This window comes from Pipistrellus kuhlii, unplaced genomic scaffold, assembly GCF_014108245.1.
Source record: "Pipistrellus kuhlii isolate mPipKuh1 unplaced genomic scaffold, mPipKuh1.p scaffold_m20_p_25, whole genome shotgun sequence".
NCBI classification, from domain to species: Eukaryota; Metazoa; Chordata; class Mammalia; order Chiroptera; family Vespertilionidae; genus Pipistrellus; species Pipistrellus kuhlii.
Window position 1 is genome coordinate 1,534,073 of NW_023425524.1, and position 17,890 is coordinate 1,551,962.

The window sequence follows — 17,890 nt, forward strand, 5'->3', positions numbered from 1 at the left end:
CCTGGGCTGGTGCCCGGCAGAGCCCCGCTCCCGGGAAGGTCATTAGGACAATGGTCCTGCGGATGGTGGAGGAAGACGCTCCTGGTCCTGGGGCAGAACAGGACTCGGGGATTACACGGGGCTGCTGCTGGGGAGGAGGGTCAGGGAACTGGCCAGAGGGGAGGGGAGCTACAGCACCCGCTGCTCCTCGGCTGTGCCACCTGTGATGGTGCCAGCCCGGAGCGGCCAGATGGCCAGTGTTCAGGGACCGGCATCTGTTGATCTGTAAGTGTTGGCAGCCAAACAAGGCTCAACAAGACAAAGCCACGGTCAGGCCAGACAGCATCTGGGGACCTCCCTCCCTCATCCCCTCTCCCTCCCTCATCAAATTCAGGTTCGGCCATAGTTCCGAACCATCACCATACGTGGAAGAGCCTGTTATATATATAACAAATTAAGAGTACTGATATGCTCATATAAATCTACATATATATAAATCTACACATATAAATATAAATCTACACATATAAATATAAATCTACACATATAAATATAAATCTACACATATAAATATAAATCTACACATATATAAATCTACATATATATAAATCTACATATATAAATCTACATATATATAAATCTACATATATAAATCTACACATATATAAATCTACATATATATATATATATCTCTACATATATAAAAATCTACACACACACACATACACACACACACATATATATATCAAAAAGTTTGAAAAACACAATCTCCAGAAGTAGTTCAGTTGAATGAAGGCAAACTGTATAATGTTTTTTAGTTTATGTCACCTTTTAAATTTCTATTCTATTAGTTTAAATTATTAATAGCATTTACAGTTCTATTACTACTCAATATACCTCTAAGACCTCTTTCTTGTTCTTCCAATCCCCAATGAATGATTTCATTTGCATACTATTTCTACCCGAGTCTGTGAGCTTTACCTTATAATCCAGATCCTCAAAGCAGTTGAAGACCACGCAGTGTTTACCTAAGGACTGGGAAACAGAAATGTCATTTCAACAAAGTTCTTAACTGATGACCCAGAACAACTAAGGTGGACGCTTCCCGAGGAGTGAGTGTCTTCGTTCTTTTGAGAAAACGTCTGCAATTAGAGATGAATCGCTCACCAGATTTAAACACTCACACAGCGGAACTGAGCGGAAGGCACCCATGTCATAACAGTCCGATTTGTATGTAGAGCATTAAGGTCATTTTTTAAACACACCAACAAACAAAAACCAAGAAAAGAGCCAAAACCGGTTTGGCTCAGTGGATAGAGCATCGGCCTGCGGACTGAAGGGTCCCGGGTTCGATTCCGGTCAAGGGCATGTACCTTGGTTGCAGGCACGTCCCCAGTAGGAAGTGTGCAGGAGGCAGCTGGTCGACGTATCTCTCTCATGGATGTTTCACACTCTCTATCCCTCTCGCTTCCTCTCTGTAAAAAATAAATAAATAAATAAAATATATATTTTTTAAAAACCAAAATAAATAAAACTAAGAAAAGAGAATTCCAGTGATGTCATGGGCTTTATCCTTTCATCAGATACCTCTGTCTCTTGTGCCTGCCTGCCCCTCTCTCTCTCTCTCTCTCTCTCTCTCTCTCTCTCTCTCACACACACACACACACACACACACACACAGCCATTCATCACCAAGATGAGACAATAATCTGTATGAGGCTCAAAGTAAATGGGTCGCTCTTGCAGGAAGGGAAAAGGGAATAAAGCCATTCGCAGGCCGGCTGGTTGGTCCACTGGCGCTCCGGGCAGACACAAAGCACAGCTCCCGACACCCAACAGCCCCCCGGGAACGGGCCGGAGCGTGGTCTGAGGGACCGAGCGGGCCCGTCCCACGCTGAGAACCTCTTCACGGAATCGGCGTCCCCGTCGGGTGCTGCTCGAGTTCACGGCCAAGGGGAAGCCGGATTTGGGGTCTGCGGCCACTCACCCTGGCCAGGTTCTTGATGCTCTCGGTCTTGCCCGTGCCCGCGGGCCCCGAGGGGCAGCCGCCCAGGTGCAGGTGCAGCGCCCCGGTGAGCGTGAGCCAGCAGCGGGTGGTGAGCGGCGTGACGACCAGCCGCGGCGTGCAGCCCAGGTACTCGTAGCCGTAGGCGAACCGGGCCTCGCCCTGGAACACGTAGCACAGCATCTGCTTCTCGTTCCACCTGTACTGCAGGTGCCTGCGGGCGGGAGTTCAGGGCGCGTGTCATAGGGGCAAAATCATCTTTAGGTGTTGTTTTGTTTTGTTTTGTTTTGTTTTTAATGTGGAAACATAATCAAGATTGAAAATAAAACATTGGTTGAGCCGAAACCGGTGTGGCTCGGTGGATAGAGCGTCGGCCTGCGGACTGAAAGGTCCCAGGTTCGATTCCGGTCAAGGGCATGTACATTGGTTGCGGGCACATCCCCTGCCAAACCGGTTATGGCAGGTACCTGTTTCTTGTGCCTGCCTTTCTCTCTCTCTCTCTCTCTCTCTCTCTCTCTCTCTCTCTCTCTCTCTCTGTCACACACACACACACACACACACACACACACAGCCATTAATCACCAAGAAGAGACAATCTGTATGAGGCTCAAAATAAATGGCTCAAAAGGTAGGGGGTGTGCAAGAGGCAGCTGGTTGGTGTTTCTCTCTCATCAACGTTTCTAGCTCTCTATCCCTCTCCCTTCCTCTCTGTAAAAAAAATCAATAAAATATATTTATTAAAAAAATAAAAAAATAAAACATTGGTTGAAAACAGAAATCAAAACATTAAAATAAATGAAAAGTAATGGGAAATTTACAATGACTGTGTCAGCCACTGAAATGAGCATTATGAAGACCACACACACACACACACACACACACACACGAGTGCTTATCCCTTGGAGAAAAAGGCCTTGCTGCCTCATGCTTCTTGGTGTGATGTCACATAAACAGAGGATTTATGAAAGCATCATCCCTATGGTTTCAAATAAGAAATTCAGGTTTGACAAGGTTTGGGGAACAGAATTAATGTACCCAGCGGTGTGTAGGTGAGAGATGGTTTCATGCAGAGTTAGGGTCTAGGTCTACCTACCTTGTCCACTCAAAATCCTCCTCGCTGAAGACGCTTTTATTCAGTAAATCCTGCACGATGTCTTTGCAGTGGACGTAGAGGGTGATCAGCGCCCCCAGCACAGCTTTCGTCCGAGCGTTGCTCGTGTCCAGCACCACCAGCTCTGAGATCTGCCCCAGGTGCCGGACCAGACTGGCGTGGACTTCCTCCAGCTCTTCTCTCGGCTGAGAGCTCGCGAAGCTTCTGGTGCAATCGTTGTAAAATATGATCTGGCTCTGGAAAAGGAAAATGTCAGCGTGGTCACGGGAGCGTCAATCCTACCAGCTAAGTGTGTGCATGGCGTCTGTGGGTGGTGCGTGTGCATTTGCGTGAGTGGAGGTTCAACGCAGTCCTGGCTTACCACGGTGAGCACCACCTGTCCGGGGTGGGACACCACCCACATGGAGAACGGCTGGTGGCTCCAGTCTTCAATGCCTTCCCTCACAAATCTGCAAACAAACAAACGTGTTTCTATTACTTACACCTGACCATTGATTGGGGCCAGTTAATGATCAGATAGGACAAGTTCATGGGGAAACTCTGGTTCTTGTTGGGTCCAGTTGTAGGTTATGCATGGGTCCAAATAGCATCAATAGGGCCTTGGTTCAGGGCTATTTTGTAACCCTTAAACTCCTCGTGAGCATCACCTGCACGCTTCCAATGGGGCCGAACCCAGAGCCGTTGTTGGAAACCACGTGGTACGATGGCAGGCATGAGTCCGAGTATGAGAGTGATCAAAATAAATCTAACAACATGGCAGGACACAGCGCACGCAAAGGGTCTCCCGGGGATGAGGGCAGGGTTAGGGGGACCCGCAGGGATGGTGGACACTGGGGTCTGCAGCAGGGGGCAGTGTTAGCACTCTCGGGCCCACGGGGGCGGGGGGAGGGGAGCGAAGGCGCTGGAACCCAGCCAGGGTGGAGACACCAGAGAGAGGCCCCTGTCCAAAGCTGAGGCTGTCGGTAAAGGACCACAGATGCTACCCACAGAGGGAGCCTCACGTTCGCCCACACACGTGGAAGCAGGAGGAGAGGGATCCAGGACGTGTCACCCCCAATCGGGGTGGGGGTGCCCGCTGGTGGGTGGGCCGGCTGGGGCGAGGGGCCACAGGCTTTCCAGTCATTCTGTCCTTTGGTCAATTTGCATATTACCCTTTTATTTATATATATATCTTATATGTGTATGTATGTGTGTATCCCATATGTATATTATTATATAGGATATATGTATATATCCCATATAATACATATAGATCCTATAATATATTATGTTATATATATATATATATATATATATATATATATATATATATATATATATATAATACATATAATACATATATATCCCATATATTTATTTTAGGATCTGAACATTGTACTTACTTTTTCAGCACATCAAACATGCTCTTCTCTACATTTTCCAGCCACTGTTCTACAGCATTTCTCACACGAATTTTCCTGCAATTTAAGAAATAACCATGTGGAGGATTGTCTTTACTCCTCCTCTTTCATTCCCGTGATAAGCTTGGAGACCAAGTCTCCTCCTCTACTTATACCACTCACAGGCCAAAGTTCTCTAGTTCTGTAACAGCTCTTATTTTTCTAGATCTTAATTTGGAAAACTATGCAAAAAAACAAAACAAAACAAAAACCTATCACTTAGCTTTAGGAAATTCTGACATCAACATCAAGTTACAAAAGGAACAGTTCCGTTAAATACGAATTTACAGAATAGGTAGATTATAGGACAAAGCATTTTTTGATTCCTCGCTGGATCTTTGGAATATGAAGCCTAGATCAGGGGCCAGGGAGGGATCTTGGTGGACGGCAAGACTTGGGAATGGCATTTTTTTGAAACCATGCCCATCTGGAGCCCGGGGCCACGGCTGGCAGGTTGGACCGGTGTTAACAGAAGGACCTAGCCAGTCAGAACTGCCAGGGAGCCAGGACCAAACCAGAGGCCACAGAAGAATTGGAAGGAGAAGCACCAACAATCACAAGCAAGTTTCCTTCCTGCCTAGATTCAACCACAGAATCTCGTGCTGGCTTTCTGGGTCATGCTATCGTGATATACATGTGGAAAGGTAAATTCCAGACAAGCATGTTATCTTTGAACAAACAGTTGGCTGCCTGGCCAGTGTGGCTCTGTGATTAAGCATTGACCTAGGAACCAAGAGGTCACGGTTCGGTTCCCCGTCAAGGGCACAGGCCCGGTCTTGGGCTCAATCCCCAGTGAGGGGCGTGCAGGAGGCAGCCCATCAATGATTTTTCTCATCGTTGATGTTTCTCTCTCTCTCTCTCTCTCTCTCTCTCTCTCTCTCTCTCTCTCTCTCTCCCTTCCTCTTTCTATAATCAATAAAAAGTATGTATTTTTTTAATATATTTTATTAATTTTATACAGAGAGAAAGGGAGAGAGATAGAGAGCTAGAAACATCGATGAGAGAGAGTCATCGATCAGCTGCCTCCTGCACACCCCCCACCGGGGATATGCCCGCAACCAAGGTACATGCCCTTGACCGGAATCAAACCCGGGACCTTTCAGTCCCCAAGCCGACGCTCTATCCATTGAGCCAAACCGGTCCCGGCAAAAGTACGTTTTTTTTTTTTTTTTAAAGAAATAGTTGCTTTAAAACTTCTATGATCTGTCAGACGTGGCCAATGAAATATGGTAGCAACCATACTTGGGTAAAATGCTGTTTGAATTTTAACCGTGCTATTCCGGCTTCCGCGCCCTAGTTACCTCAGCTTCCAGGTGGAGACCTGGAGGCTAAGGCAATTTTCCTGTGCCTGGGACCAGAAATACAGGAGGTTGATTCCCACTGACTCAGTAGCTTCATGGGTTAGAAACTGTAGATAACCTTTAGAGATTAACTGCTGAGCTCTGCTTCTGTATTATCGGCTATTGCAAGATAGGGCCGCATTCCAATGTTCCCAGGGCTTTAGAATTTAGAACAGAGGAAAATTCCTGTGGTTTGGACCTTTAAAAAGACTGCCTACACCTGGAACAGTGCGGGTTGTGTGGGGCCCACCTGCGTGTGGCGCTCTCGCGGCTGTCCTGGCCAGTTTTTCAATAAACCCTTGCCTGTTTTTTTTGTTTTGTTTTTTATAATCAATCATCAGCCTTCCGGGGGTCTTATTTTGAACCCAGGGTTTGACCCCACAACAGCCAAGCAGAGGTTTTGTAAGTAAAGGTCCTACTTGGGCAGCACCAGCGCCTCCCCTTCCTCGGAGATGAGCATCATCACGGTGGGAGGGCCGATCTCCTGCTTCCAGATCACCAGGTGCTTGATGTTCTCAAAGCATTTCCCGAGGTGAGGCTGTGGGGCAGAAAGGGGTGTCAGCCACAGAGGGCCCCGGCGACGCAGTGTGGGGGGACAAGGCCGCCGAGCGGGGGACGGCGGGCTCACCTGCACAGACTCGGGGTTGCTGTTCCCGGCCAGAATGGCGAGAAGCTCCTCGTTGCTCAGGAAGTAAAACCTCGGGAAAATCATCCTTTTGATATCGAGGTAGTCCTGTCCGGAACCAAAAGCAGAGCCGTTCAGAATGTGTGCGATCAGCCCTCACCGGTGTGGCTCCGTGGATAGAGCGTCGGCCTGCGGGCTGAAAGGTCCCAGGTTCGATTCCGGTCAAGGGCATGTGCCGTGGTTGCAGGCACATCCCCAGGAGGGGGTGTGCAGGAGGCAGCTGGTCGGTGTTTCTAGCTCTCTATCCCTTTCCCTTCCTCTCTCTAAAAAATAAATAAATAAATAAAATAGATTTAAAAAGAAAAGAATGTGATGCTTTTGCCCTAACCGGTTTGGCTCAGTGGATAGAGCGTCGGCCTGCGGACTGAAGGGTCCCAGGTTCGATTCCGGTCAAGGGCATATGCCGTGGTTGCGGGCACATCCCCAGGAGGGGGTGTGCAGGAGGCAGCTGATCGATGTCTCTCTCTCATCGATATTTCTAACTCTCTATCCCTCTCTCTTCCTGTCTGTAAAAAAAACAATAAAATATATATAAATTTTTTTAAATGTGATGCTTTGCTGAAGGCCTCTTAGGTTGGTCCATGCACTTCTCTTCCCTTGCTCTCTGGGATTTTCCCGAGCCCCGTGGAAGGTGAGGGCTGTAAGTGCCGCCGGGAGGCTGGAGCTCCAGAGAGAGCCTGCGCGGTGCCCAGGGGTCAGGCGGGAACGGAGCGGTCCTCCACATGGGGACCCCTCGAGGTGGCGTTACCTCGAGGCCCTTCTTGATGTGTTCGAGGGAGGCATTGCAGTTCTTAAGGATCTCCAGCATGCCCGTGGACGTGGCGACGCCCAGCGCGTCCAGCTTGTTCTGGATCTTTGACATGATCTCCTTCCACCTGGCGATCACCTGATTGAAGAGCTCAGATTCCTTGGGAAGCTGCCTGGAAAGAGGACAGTGGGGATCGTCTTTTTTTTTTTTTTTTTTTTTTTTTTTTTTTGAGGAAATGGCCAATGAGTGTTCATTGAAGAAATGATTTCTCAAGCATCAGAGGAATTACTATCCACCATGCTTTTTTTTTTTTTTTTTTTTTTTTTTTTTGTACCTGCAGTAAGGGCCTATATTTCAAGTGTTTACCTTTTTACCTCCAAAGAACTGAAGACTGGCTCCAGGGAGAGCCAAGACCGCTGGCAGTTGACCCACTCCTCCAGGGTGTCCGAGAAGAGGGTCAAGTTCGCATCCCATTTATCCACAAGGCCCTACGAGGAGAGAAGCCGAAATCTAAATGGGAAGTTGCTCCTAAGAATCATAAAACAGCCGAAACCGGTTTGGCTCAGCGGTAGAGCGTCGGTCTGTGGACTGAAAGGTCCCGGGTTCGATTCCGGTCAAGGGCATGGACCTTGGTTACGGGCACATCCCTGGTGGGGGGTGTGCAAGAGGCAGCTGGTCGATGTTTCTCTCTCATGGACGTTTCTAGCTCTCTATCTCTCTCTCTCTCCCCCTTTCTCTGTAAAAAATCAATTAAAAAAAAAAAAGAATCATAAAACAGAAACTGAGCACAGATCTGATCACTACTACGCACTGGGCGCCTCCAGTCAGCATATCAATGCTTTGTTCCAATCCAAAGCTCCCAGATTGCAACCGCGGGACGCGCCGGGCAGAACGGCGGGCGACGACGCGAGAACAGTTAGAGGTGAGGAGGGCAGCCGCGGCCACGCCGCCTACCTTGACGGGCTCGCTGTACGAGGACCCCTTCACGGTGGCCAGCATGGCCTGCGACTCCTCCAGCTGCGCCAGCAGGTCGTCCAGGGACGAGATGACGAGGATCGAGTCGGTCTCCGTGAGGTGAGGGACCAAATGCAGCGGCGTGGTCCTCCAGAGGTCGATGATCTTAAACAGCATCTTCTCCAGGGCGGCCTCGTGCATCGCCGCGGAGGCGATCTCGTTGATCTCGCTCTCGTACTGGAACATCTGGAAGGGAAACGCGCCCTTTGGACCCGCGAACCGAGCGGGACCCGCTGAAGACATCCACCGTAAACACTATCGGGAGCGGGCCGGGGCCGGTGCGGCTCAGTGGATAGAGCGCCGGCCTGCGGACTGAAGGGTCCCGGGTTCGATTCCGGTCAAGGGCATGGACCGTGGTTGCGGGCACATCCCCAGTAGGGGGTGTGCGGGAGATGGCTGGTCAATGTTTCTCTCTCATCGACGTTTCTAACTCTCTGTCCCTTTCAATTCCTCTCTGTGTAAAATCAATAAAATATATTTTTTTAAAAACCAATATCGGGAACGGGCAGGACGTATGAACACATCCTGGAAATATATGTTGCGCCCCGAGAGGGACGACGGTATATATATATTTTTTGTAATCTTCATAATTGCTTGTAAAATTCATAATTGCTTGTAAAATTTATAATTTTTTAATTCGATGTTTCCATTTTTGTTATTGTTGGTATTCTTTTCTATTTTTTTTTTGTAATTTTGTATTTTCCTTTGTGCTTTATATATAAATAAATGAAAAAAATATATATATATAATTTATTTTAATTAAGTATAAATTTAAAAAATGATAATAATATGAAATTACGTCCTCCGGGCGTGGCGTACTGACACGTCCTGGTGAAAGAGTACGTGCCCGTTACAGGTTGCATAATTAAAAAGGGAACTCCCCGGTTAACAGGTTAATTAATGTCAGTGCGGCAAACAATTCCTGGCACGCTGACGACGGGAGACACGTGGCAGGGACGGCGAAGGTCTGATTGGTTCCGTTTCCCTCCCGACCACAGGCTGCGAGGCGGAGCCTTCGTGACGCACGCCCCCGAGGCCGCATGCACCACGCTCCGCGAACATTTCTACCCGCAGGCGTGGCACCTCGGGGCCCAGTTGGTGTAAGAACAGTTAACAGCGCCTTCCCTACCATTTCCTTCCCCTTCCTTTTCTCCGTATCAGTGTCAGCTGTTTGACTGCTTTGTGACATGCTTCTCCTTTCTATAGTAACTCGAGGCCCTGTGCACGAAATTTGTGCACGGGTGTGTGTGTGTGTGTGTGTGTGTGTGTGTGTGTGTGTGTGTTGGGGGGAGGGGTGGTGTCCCTCAGCCCAGCCTGCACCTTCTCCAATCTGGGACATCCTTCTCACAATCCAGGACTGCTGGCTCCCAACTGCTTGCCTGCCTCTGCCTGATTGCCCCTAACCGCTTCTGCCTGCCTGACTGATCACCCCCTAACCACTCCCCTATCCGTCTGGTTGCCCCCAACTGCCCTCCCTTGCAGGCCTGGTCACCCCCAACTGCCCTCCCCTGCAGATCTGGTCTCCCCTAACTGCCCTCCCTGCTGGCCTGATTGCCCCCAACTGCCCTCCTCACCTCTAACTGCCCACAACTGCCCTCCCCTGCAGGCCTGGTCACCCCCAACTGCCCTCCCCTGCAGATCTGGTCTCCCCTAACTGCCCTCCCTGCTGGCCTGATTGCCCCCAACTGCCCTCCTCACCTCTAACTGCCCACAACTGCCCTCCCCTGCAGGCCTGGTCACCCCCAACTGCCCTCCCCTGCAGATCTGGTCTCCCCCAACTGCCCTCCTCACCTCTAACTGCCCACAACTGCCCTCCCCTGCAGGCCTGGTCACCCCCAACTGCCCTCCCCTGCAGATCTGGTCTCCCCTAACTGCCCTCCCTGCTGGCCTGATTGCCCCCAACTGCCCTCCTCACCTCTAACTGCCCACAACTGCCCTCCCCTGCAGGCCATCTTGTGGCAGACCATCTGTGTCCTCATGGGGGCGGCCATCTTGTGTCTCGGAGTGACGGTCAATTTGCCTATGACTCTTTGATTCGATAGGATTCTTGGGGTATGATCGTCTGAGAGAATACAACGCTCATGGACCCAACCTCCCACGGACTCCCTCCCTCTGCCACCTCTCCCTACAGCGTAAGTGTTGCTGAAAAGACATGAGTGACGTGCGTTTGGGCTTCTTCCCAATATGGCCAATCAAACAGGACCGCCTCTCACGTATCATCGACGATCCTACTCTCCCTTCCCCAGACACCCCGTGAATCCTCCCTTTTCTAACTCCGGATCCCTGCAGACGTTCTTGCTCACTTAGAATTAGCCTCGGCACGATTTCAGCCATTTCTTTTCTCTCTCTCTCTCTCTCGAACCCCTCCTGCTTACCTTGAGCGCCAGAAGGTTCTCGATGGTGCAGTTCTTGTCCAGAAGGACGGACTTCCCAATGATCTCCTGGAATGCCTCCCAGTGCCGGGGCTTGAGGCAGGGGTTTCCCAGGGCACTGATGACGGGAAGCTCCTGCTTGAAGCTGGTCACCGACTGCTTGAGGTAGGCCACCAGGTTGCTCTGGGGGAGGCCTGGGGAGAGGAACGGGAGGCTGATGGCATGCTCTCTGTATGTTTTATTATTATTTCTCTTATTGACTTCAGAGAGGAAAGGCGAGAGACATCAATGATGAGAAAGAAACATGGATCGGCCGCCTCCTGCACGCCTCCCACCGAGGGATGTGCCTGCAACCCAGGTACCCTGTTTCCCCAAAAATAAGACAGTGTCTTATATTGATTTTTGCTCCCAAAGATGCGCTAGGTCTTATTTTCAGGGGATGTCTTATTTTTCCATGAAGAAGAATATGGTACACATTTATTGTTAAATGAAAATAAAGGAAATTTATTACCTGTATACGATACGGTAGTACGGTAGTTGTCAACACAAACCAGACAAACTGTGAATCCTACAGTATCAAGAATTTACTCATTGATTCAATGATAATCATGTCATCATCATCTGGAACATCATCATAACAATCCAATTCCTGAATTTCCTGGTGAATTTCTTGTGACTCCGTTTCTTTCAGAATCAGTGGACCAAATCTCTCATGTTTAGCAATAGCATTCTGAGACAGAGCCTGGGGGGGGGCCTTATTTTCGGGGGGATGCCTTATATTTCTCTCAGAAGGAAACCTGTAAGTAGGTCTTATTTTCGGAGGATGTCTTATTTTCGGGAAAACACTGTACATGCCCTTGACCGGAATCGAACCCGGGGCCTCTCAGTAACCCTCGGCGGGCGAACGCGGGGGGCGCGCTGACCTTTCTCCAGGATGAACATGAGGTTCATCCACTTGGACACGTGCGTCTGCACCGACTCGATGTCGATGTCGCGCAGGGTGCTGGCCTTCCACTCCTGGAAGAGGGCCCGCCACTCCTCCTGCGCCTCCCACAGCACCTTCCGCAGCGTCAGCTCGTAGTCGATGTCGGAGATCTCGGCGGCCGCCATCTGCGTGATCTCCTCCACGTTCAGGGGGTGCATGTGGGAGTGGGACTCGCCGAAGGACTCCTGGTAGTTGGCGCAGATCCGGACTTTGTTGGCGAGGCTCGAGGCCTCCTGCGAGAAGCCCTGGATCATGTCCAGCGCCACGGACACGGGCGTCCCCATGTGCAACAGGACGGGCGTCCAAATCTGCAGAGGGCGGGAGCACACGCTAGGAGTGTTAGGCTAACCCTAACTTTTACCCCTTAACCCTTAACCTTTACCCCTTAACCTTTAACCTTAACCTTTAACCCTTAACCCTTAACCCCTAACCCTTAACCCCTAACCTTTAACCCTCATCTTTTTTTAAAAAAAATATATTTTATTGATTTTTCAAAGAGAGGAAGGGAGAGGGATAGAGAGCTAGAAACATCGATGAGAGAGAAACATTGACCAGCTGCCTCCTGCACATCCCCCTACCGGGGATGTGCCCGCAACCAATGTACATGCCCTTGACCGGAATCGAACCTGGGACCTTTCAGTCCACAGGCCGACGCTCTACCACTGAGCCAAACCGGCTTCGGCTAACCCTTAACCCTTAACCCCTAACCTTTAACCCTTAACCCCTAACCCTAACACAATGTTTGTAACGGAGCCATGCCCATGGACAGCATTTCAGCGCTCATCCCAAGCTTTCCCAAGGTCACCTGCGACCACCATCTGGAAAGGCGGGAGGAGCTGGGCAGAGGGAGGTGAAGAGGAGGGGGAAATGGGAGACATCCGTAATACGGTCAACAATAAAATAAAAAATAGTCATAATTTTAAGAAAGTAAAAAAAAAAAAAAAAAAAAAAAACTAAAAAAAAAAACCTGCTCTATTTGGTCAAACATCTAACTAACTTACCCCTAATGCCTTGGCAGGACCAGACCAAGTGACGTCACGGCCCCATAAGGCCCGCGGGCCGGACGGGCCTCACCCCCCTGGCCTAGGCGAAGGCCCAGGGGGCCTCGGGGTCTCTCTGCCCTTTCCATGCCCCCCCCCCGCACCCCCCTGAGCCCTCTGCCAAAGCCCGGGGGGAACCAGCTTCGCTGTCGTCTGCCGTCTGTGTTCACTCAGAATGGAAGCAGACGCAGAATTTCAGCTGGGGGTTCGTGAGAGCAGACACGTCCTCTCACTTCCCACTCACAGTCACACAACCTCAAAATCCCGCCCGTGGGTTCCCGGTTACGCATCCATACGTCCGCCCTGACCGGTGTGGCTCCGTGGATAGAGCGTCGGCCTGCGGACTGAAGGGTCCCGGGTTCGATTCCGGTCAAGGGCACGTGCCTTGGCTGCGGGCACATCCCCAGTGGGGGGTGTGCAGGAGGCAGCCGATCGATGTTTCTCTCTCATCGATGTTTCTTGCTCTCTGTCCCTCTCCCTTCCTCTCTGTAAATGTCAATAAGACATATTTATATATAAAAAAGAATCCATTCGTTCCATTTTTTCCCTGAGAGTCGGCAGAAGGACAACGCCTGTCCGTGAGCCCTCGTTGACCTCGGCGCGGGAAGCGGGCGCTCACCTTGGCCTTCAGCTCGCTGGCTTCGCCCCGCAGCCCCGTGACATAGATCTCCAGGTTGTCCCTGAACTTGGCGACGGTTGCGTCCTTGTTGGCTTTGCTCAGCTTCACGGCGCCCTTGAGCTGCCCAAACCGGGTGAGGAGCACCTTGTAGACGGCGGCCAGCTCTTCGGGGACGCGGACCTGGTAGTGAGCCAGCACGGAGTGCAGCTGGGCGGCCGCCGAGTACTCCTTCTCCAGCTGCGCTATCCTGGAGGAGATGGCGTCCAGGAAGGTGAAGTGCTCCACGAATTCTTCTATCTCCACGGGGCGGCCCTCCAGCTTCTTCAGCGACGACTCGACCACCTGCAGCCGCGGACACGCCGGTTACAGGACGATAGAGGGATGTTGCGCTGCTTTAGAAAAGTCATTACTGCCTCACGCTAACTTAACATAATGATAACGCTAGGGAAAAAAAAAAAAAAAAATGAAGGCACCATCTAGGATAGGGGTGTCGAACTCAATCAGAGAAGGGACCAAAATCTAAAATCCAGCCTAAGTCGCGGGCCGAATGGTTTACTGAACAGTCATAAACTGTCATTGTGATGGAAACGCAGCGGAGTGCAGTGATGACAGCGCTGTGCGGGCCACATTGCAAGGCCTGGCGGGACGGATTTGGCCCGCGGGCCTTGTGTTTGACACATGTGATCTAGGACATGGATACCCAAACCAGATAAGGATGGTTAAGGGGGGAAAAAATAATAATAAAAAATCACAGAGCAATTTCGCTCACAAGCATCAATGCAAAAATCTTGGAAAGCATGTGTATGCAGCCCGGCCGGTGTGGCTCAGTGGCTGAGCTCCAACCTATGAACCAGGAGGGGTCACGGCTCAGTTCCCAGGCGGCTCAGAGGTGTCTCCGAGGACCCAACACCTGCTCCCAGACCAGGACAGCTAAATGCGGGCTGGCCTTTTCTGAGGATAACTTCTATTTATTTATTTATTTATTTAATTTATTTATTTATTTTTTTAAATTCAATCCTCAAAGTTTGTTTCAGTAGATCTGGGGTTGAGCCTGGGGATCTATCTGCATTACTGTTACTATTTTTTATTTATTTTATTTTTTTAAAATATATTTTATTGATTTTCGTACAGAGAGGAAGGGAGAGGGATAGAGAGCCAGAAACGTCGATGAGAGAGACCCATCCACCAGCTGCCTCCTGCACACCCCCTCCCAGGGATGTGCCCGCAACCAAGGTCCATGCCCTTGACCGGAATCGAACCCGGGACCTTTCAGTCTGCAGACCGACGCTCTATCCACGGAGCCACACCGGTTTCGGCTCGGCCCGAGGATAACTTTTAAACGTAAACTTCTCCTAACGCCACCTCTTCCAAACAGACTCGCCCAGGCCGCGGTATTTTGTGCAAGAGCCACACTCAAGGGGCCAGAGAGCCGCCTGTGGCTCGCGAGCCGCGGCTTGCCGACCGCTGAACTAGACAGTGAGCGTGTGATAGAGACACCAGCCGCTTACCCCTCTGCTGGTCACCGGGGTTTGGTGCCTGTGCCCTGGGCCCTAGGAAAAGGCCAGTCCTAGCTCTGGCCGGCTTGAAAGCTCAGTGGATAGAGCGTCAGCCTGCGGACTGAAAGGTCCCAGGTTCGATTCCCGGTCAAGGGCATGTACCTTGGTGGTGGGCACATCCCCAGTAGGGGGTGTGCAGGAGGCAGCTGGTGGATGTTTCTCTCTCATCGACGTTTCTAGCTCTCTATCCCTCTCCCTTCCTCTCTGTAAAAAAAAAAATCAATAAAATATATTTTTTTAAAAAATAATAAGCCGAAACCAGTTTGGCTCAGTGGGTAGAGTGTCGGTCTGCGGACTGAAAGGTCCCGGGTTCGATTCCGGTCAAGGGCATGTACGTGAGTTGTGGGCACATCCCCGGTAGGGGGTTGGTGCAGGAGGCAGCTGGTCGATGTTTCTCTCTCATCGACGTTTCTCTCTCTCTATATCTCTCCCTTCCTCTCTGTAAAAATATATATATATATATATATATATATATATATATATATATATATATATATATATATATATTTTTTTTTTTTTTAAATAAAATAATAAAATAAAGAAAAGGCCAGTCCTAGCCCTGGCCGGGTTGCTCAGTGGTCAGAGCGCCAGCCCGCGGACGGAAAGGGTGGCAGGTTCGGTTCCCGGTCGAGGGCATGGACGGCGGCCGCAGGTTTGATGCCCTGGCCGGCCCGGCTGGGGGGGGGGCATCGGCTGCCCACGAGGGAGACGGCCGGACGCCCCTGCGTCCCCCGGGGGCGTGCTGCCCGTCGGGGGGGCGGGGGGGGGCTCACCTCCAGCAGGTGCCCGTTCTTGCGCTCCACCACGGCGTGCAGCAGGGCCCGGCTGGCCCGCAGCACGCGCTCCAGCGGCGGCAGGCACTCGGCCTGCAGGCCGGCGCTCCGCACCAGGAAGACGCCCAGGCGCCGCTCGGTGGCCATGCCCGCCACGTCGCACAGGTAGCCCAGGAAGCGGCCGAGCACCGTGCGGAACTGGGCCGCCGTGGGCTCCCACGCCGCCGCCAGCCAGGCGCCCGTGGCCTGCGCCCGCTCCGCCATCGTGCAGTACTTCACGAAGCGGCGGCTGTGGCCGCTCACCAGGGTCATGGCGCGGCCGAGCACGGCCAGCAGGCACACGATCTGCGGGGGGGAGGGCACGGCAGGACGTCACCCCAAGGAGGGAAGAGGGGCCCCGGGGCCCGACGCGCGCGTAACTCCTTTAAAAAAAAAAAAAAAAATATGTAGGACGGCCGGGGCCGGTGTGGCTCAGTGGGTAGAGCGCCGGCCTGCGGACTGAAAGGTCCCGGGTTCGATTCCGGTCAGGGGCATGTGCCTTGGTTGCGGGCACATCCCCAGTTGGGGGGTAGTGCAAGAGGCAGCTGATCGATGACTCTCTCATTGATGTTTCTAACTCTCTATCTCTCTCCCCTTCCTCTCTGTACAAAATCAATAAAATATATAAAAAAAAATTAGCCGAAACCGGTTTGGCTCAGTGGATAAGAGCGTCGGTCTGTGGACTCAAGGGTCCCAGGTTCAATTCCGGTCAAGGGCATGTACATTGGTTGTGGGCACATCCCCGGTAGGGGGTGTGCAGGAGGCAGCTGGTCGATGTATCTCTCTCATCGATGTTTCTGGCTCTCTATCCTTCTCCCTTCCTCTCTGTGAAAAATCAATAAAATATATTTAAAAAAATAAAAATATATATATATAAAATTAAAAAATTAAAAAAAAATAATAAAAATATGTATGACGGCCGAAACCGGTGTGGCTCAGTGGACAGAGCGTCGGCCTGCGGACTGCATTCTCTTGTGAATTTGAACAAAAACAGTTTCTAAACGTACATTGTTTTGGTAGACAGGGTCCATTTCAAACAGGGTCTGACAATCTGGCCACCTGGCTTGCTTCTTGGAGTCTGTTCTGCTTTGCTCTGCATTCGATAAATCCGAATCGGTAAAGTCAGACAGCCGGGGATCTTGAACAAGAGGAATAATTTGGGCTGAAATACATGAGTAAAAAAAAAAGTTAATATTTTTCAAAGTCCTGACACTGTAATTATCCATGACATCTAGAACTACGGATAACTGAAATTGGCTTAATATGGGAACTAGACGGTATAAATGGGACTGAAAGGCAGGTGTAAAAGTTTGGATTTAATATTTTGGAAACAGCTGAAACCAGTTTGGCTCAGTGGATAGAGCGTCGGCCTGCGGACTGAAAGGTCCCGGGTTCGATTCCGGTCAAGGGCATGGACCTTGGTTGCGGGCACATCCCCAGTAGTGGGTGTGCAAGAGGCAGCTGATCGATGTCTCTCTCTCATCGATGTTTCTAACTCTCTATCTCACTCTCTTCCTCTCTGTAAAAAAAATCAATAAAATATATTTTAAAAAATAAAATACAATAAATAAATATAAAAAAATAAAAATATTATGGAAACAAAAGAATCAGCCCGTAGGTAACTAGTGGTAGCGTGATGAAGCGTTGATTAGAACAAAAGCTGAGAATAAGTCATTAAGCTAACAAGGATTTGGCGTGTGTGTGCTATGCGGAGACCGTTATACCAACGTGCGGATACAAAGATTAGAAGACACAGCCTCTGCTATCAGTGCGTTCATAATCTGGCTGCATGCCTGGATGTCCACAGGGGGGAAAAAAATAATAACTTGCACCTCCACTTCAGACTTTATAAAGTATCCACTCAAGATGCCCCACCTTCCTAAAAATAAAACACACATCTAGGATCTGCTAGGAGGAAATGCAGCAAATATCTGTGTGACCGTGAGTTAGACTATGAGTCTTTAGACATAAAGTCAATAGTATCATCGATGAAGACAAAAAAAATGGATAAGCTGTCCTTGATCAAAATTAAGAAGCTTAGCTCTGTGAGAAAGACATGAAAAGTCAAGGCACATTCTGCAAATCTTATAACTAATAAAGAACGTGTATTGAGAGTTATGTATAAAGACCTCTCACAACTCAACATTAAGGGCAGCAAGACAGACTGGGTTCCTGAACTCATAAA

The 17,890-nt window shown here is 50.1% G+C and overlaps 1 protein-coding gene across 1 annotated transcript in view; it reads right to left on the reverse strand.

The window, feature by feature from the left end:
• DNAH14 (dynein axonemal heavy chain 14) overlaps positions 1 to 17,890 on the reverse strand; it is a 111,907-nt gene that overhangs the window by 73,625 nt on the left and 20,392 nt on the right. The window contains exons 15-29 of the mRNA XM_036453372.2: positions 16,713 to 16,867; positions 15,667 to 16,011; positions 13,338 to 13,679; positions 11,617 to 11,986; positions 10,697 to 10,887; positions 8,262 to 8,507; positions 7,674 to 7,795; positions 7,308 to 7,479; positions 6,503 to 6,607; positions 6,294 to 6,412; positions 4,478 to 4,552; positions 3,457 to 3,544; positions 3,078 to 3,331; positions 1,967 to 2,198; positions 961 to 1,014 (exon numbers count right to left, since the gene is read on the reverse strand). Of these exons, the coding sequence (XP_036309265.1) occupies positions 961 to 1,014; positions 1,967 to 2,198; positions 3,078 to 3,331; positions 3,457 to 3,544; positions 4,478 to 4,552; positions 6,294 to 6,412; positions 6,503 to 6,607; positions 7,308 to 7,479; positions 7,674 to 7,795; positions 8,262 to 8,507; positions 10,697 to 10,887; positions 11,617 to 11,986; positions 13,338 to 13,679; positions 15,667 to 16,011; positions 16,713 to 16,867 (2,870 nt within the window). The remainder of the gene's footprint in view (positions 1 to 960; positions 1,015 to 1,966; positions 2,199 to 3,077; positions 3,332 to 3,456; positions 3,545 to 4,477; positions 4,553 to 6,293; positions 6,413 to 6,502; positions 6,608 to 7,307; positions 7,480 to 7,673; positions 7,796 to 8,261; positions 8,508 to 10,696; positions 10,888 to 11,616; positions 11,987 to 13,337; positions 13,680 to 15,666; positions 16,012 to 16,712; positions 16,868 to 17,890) is intronic.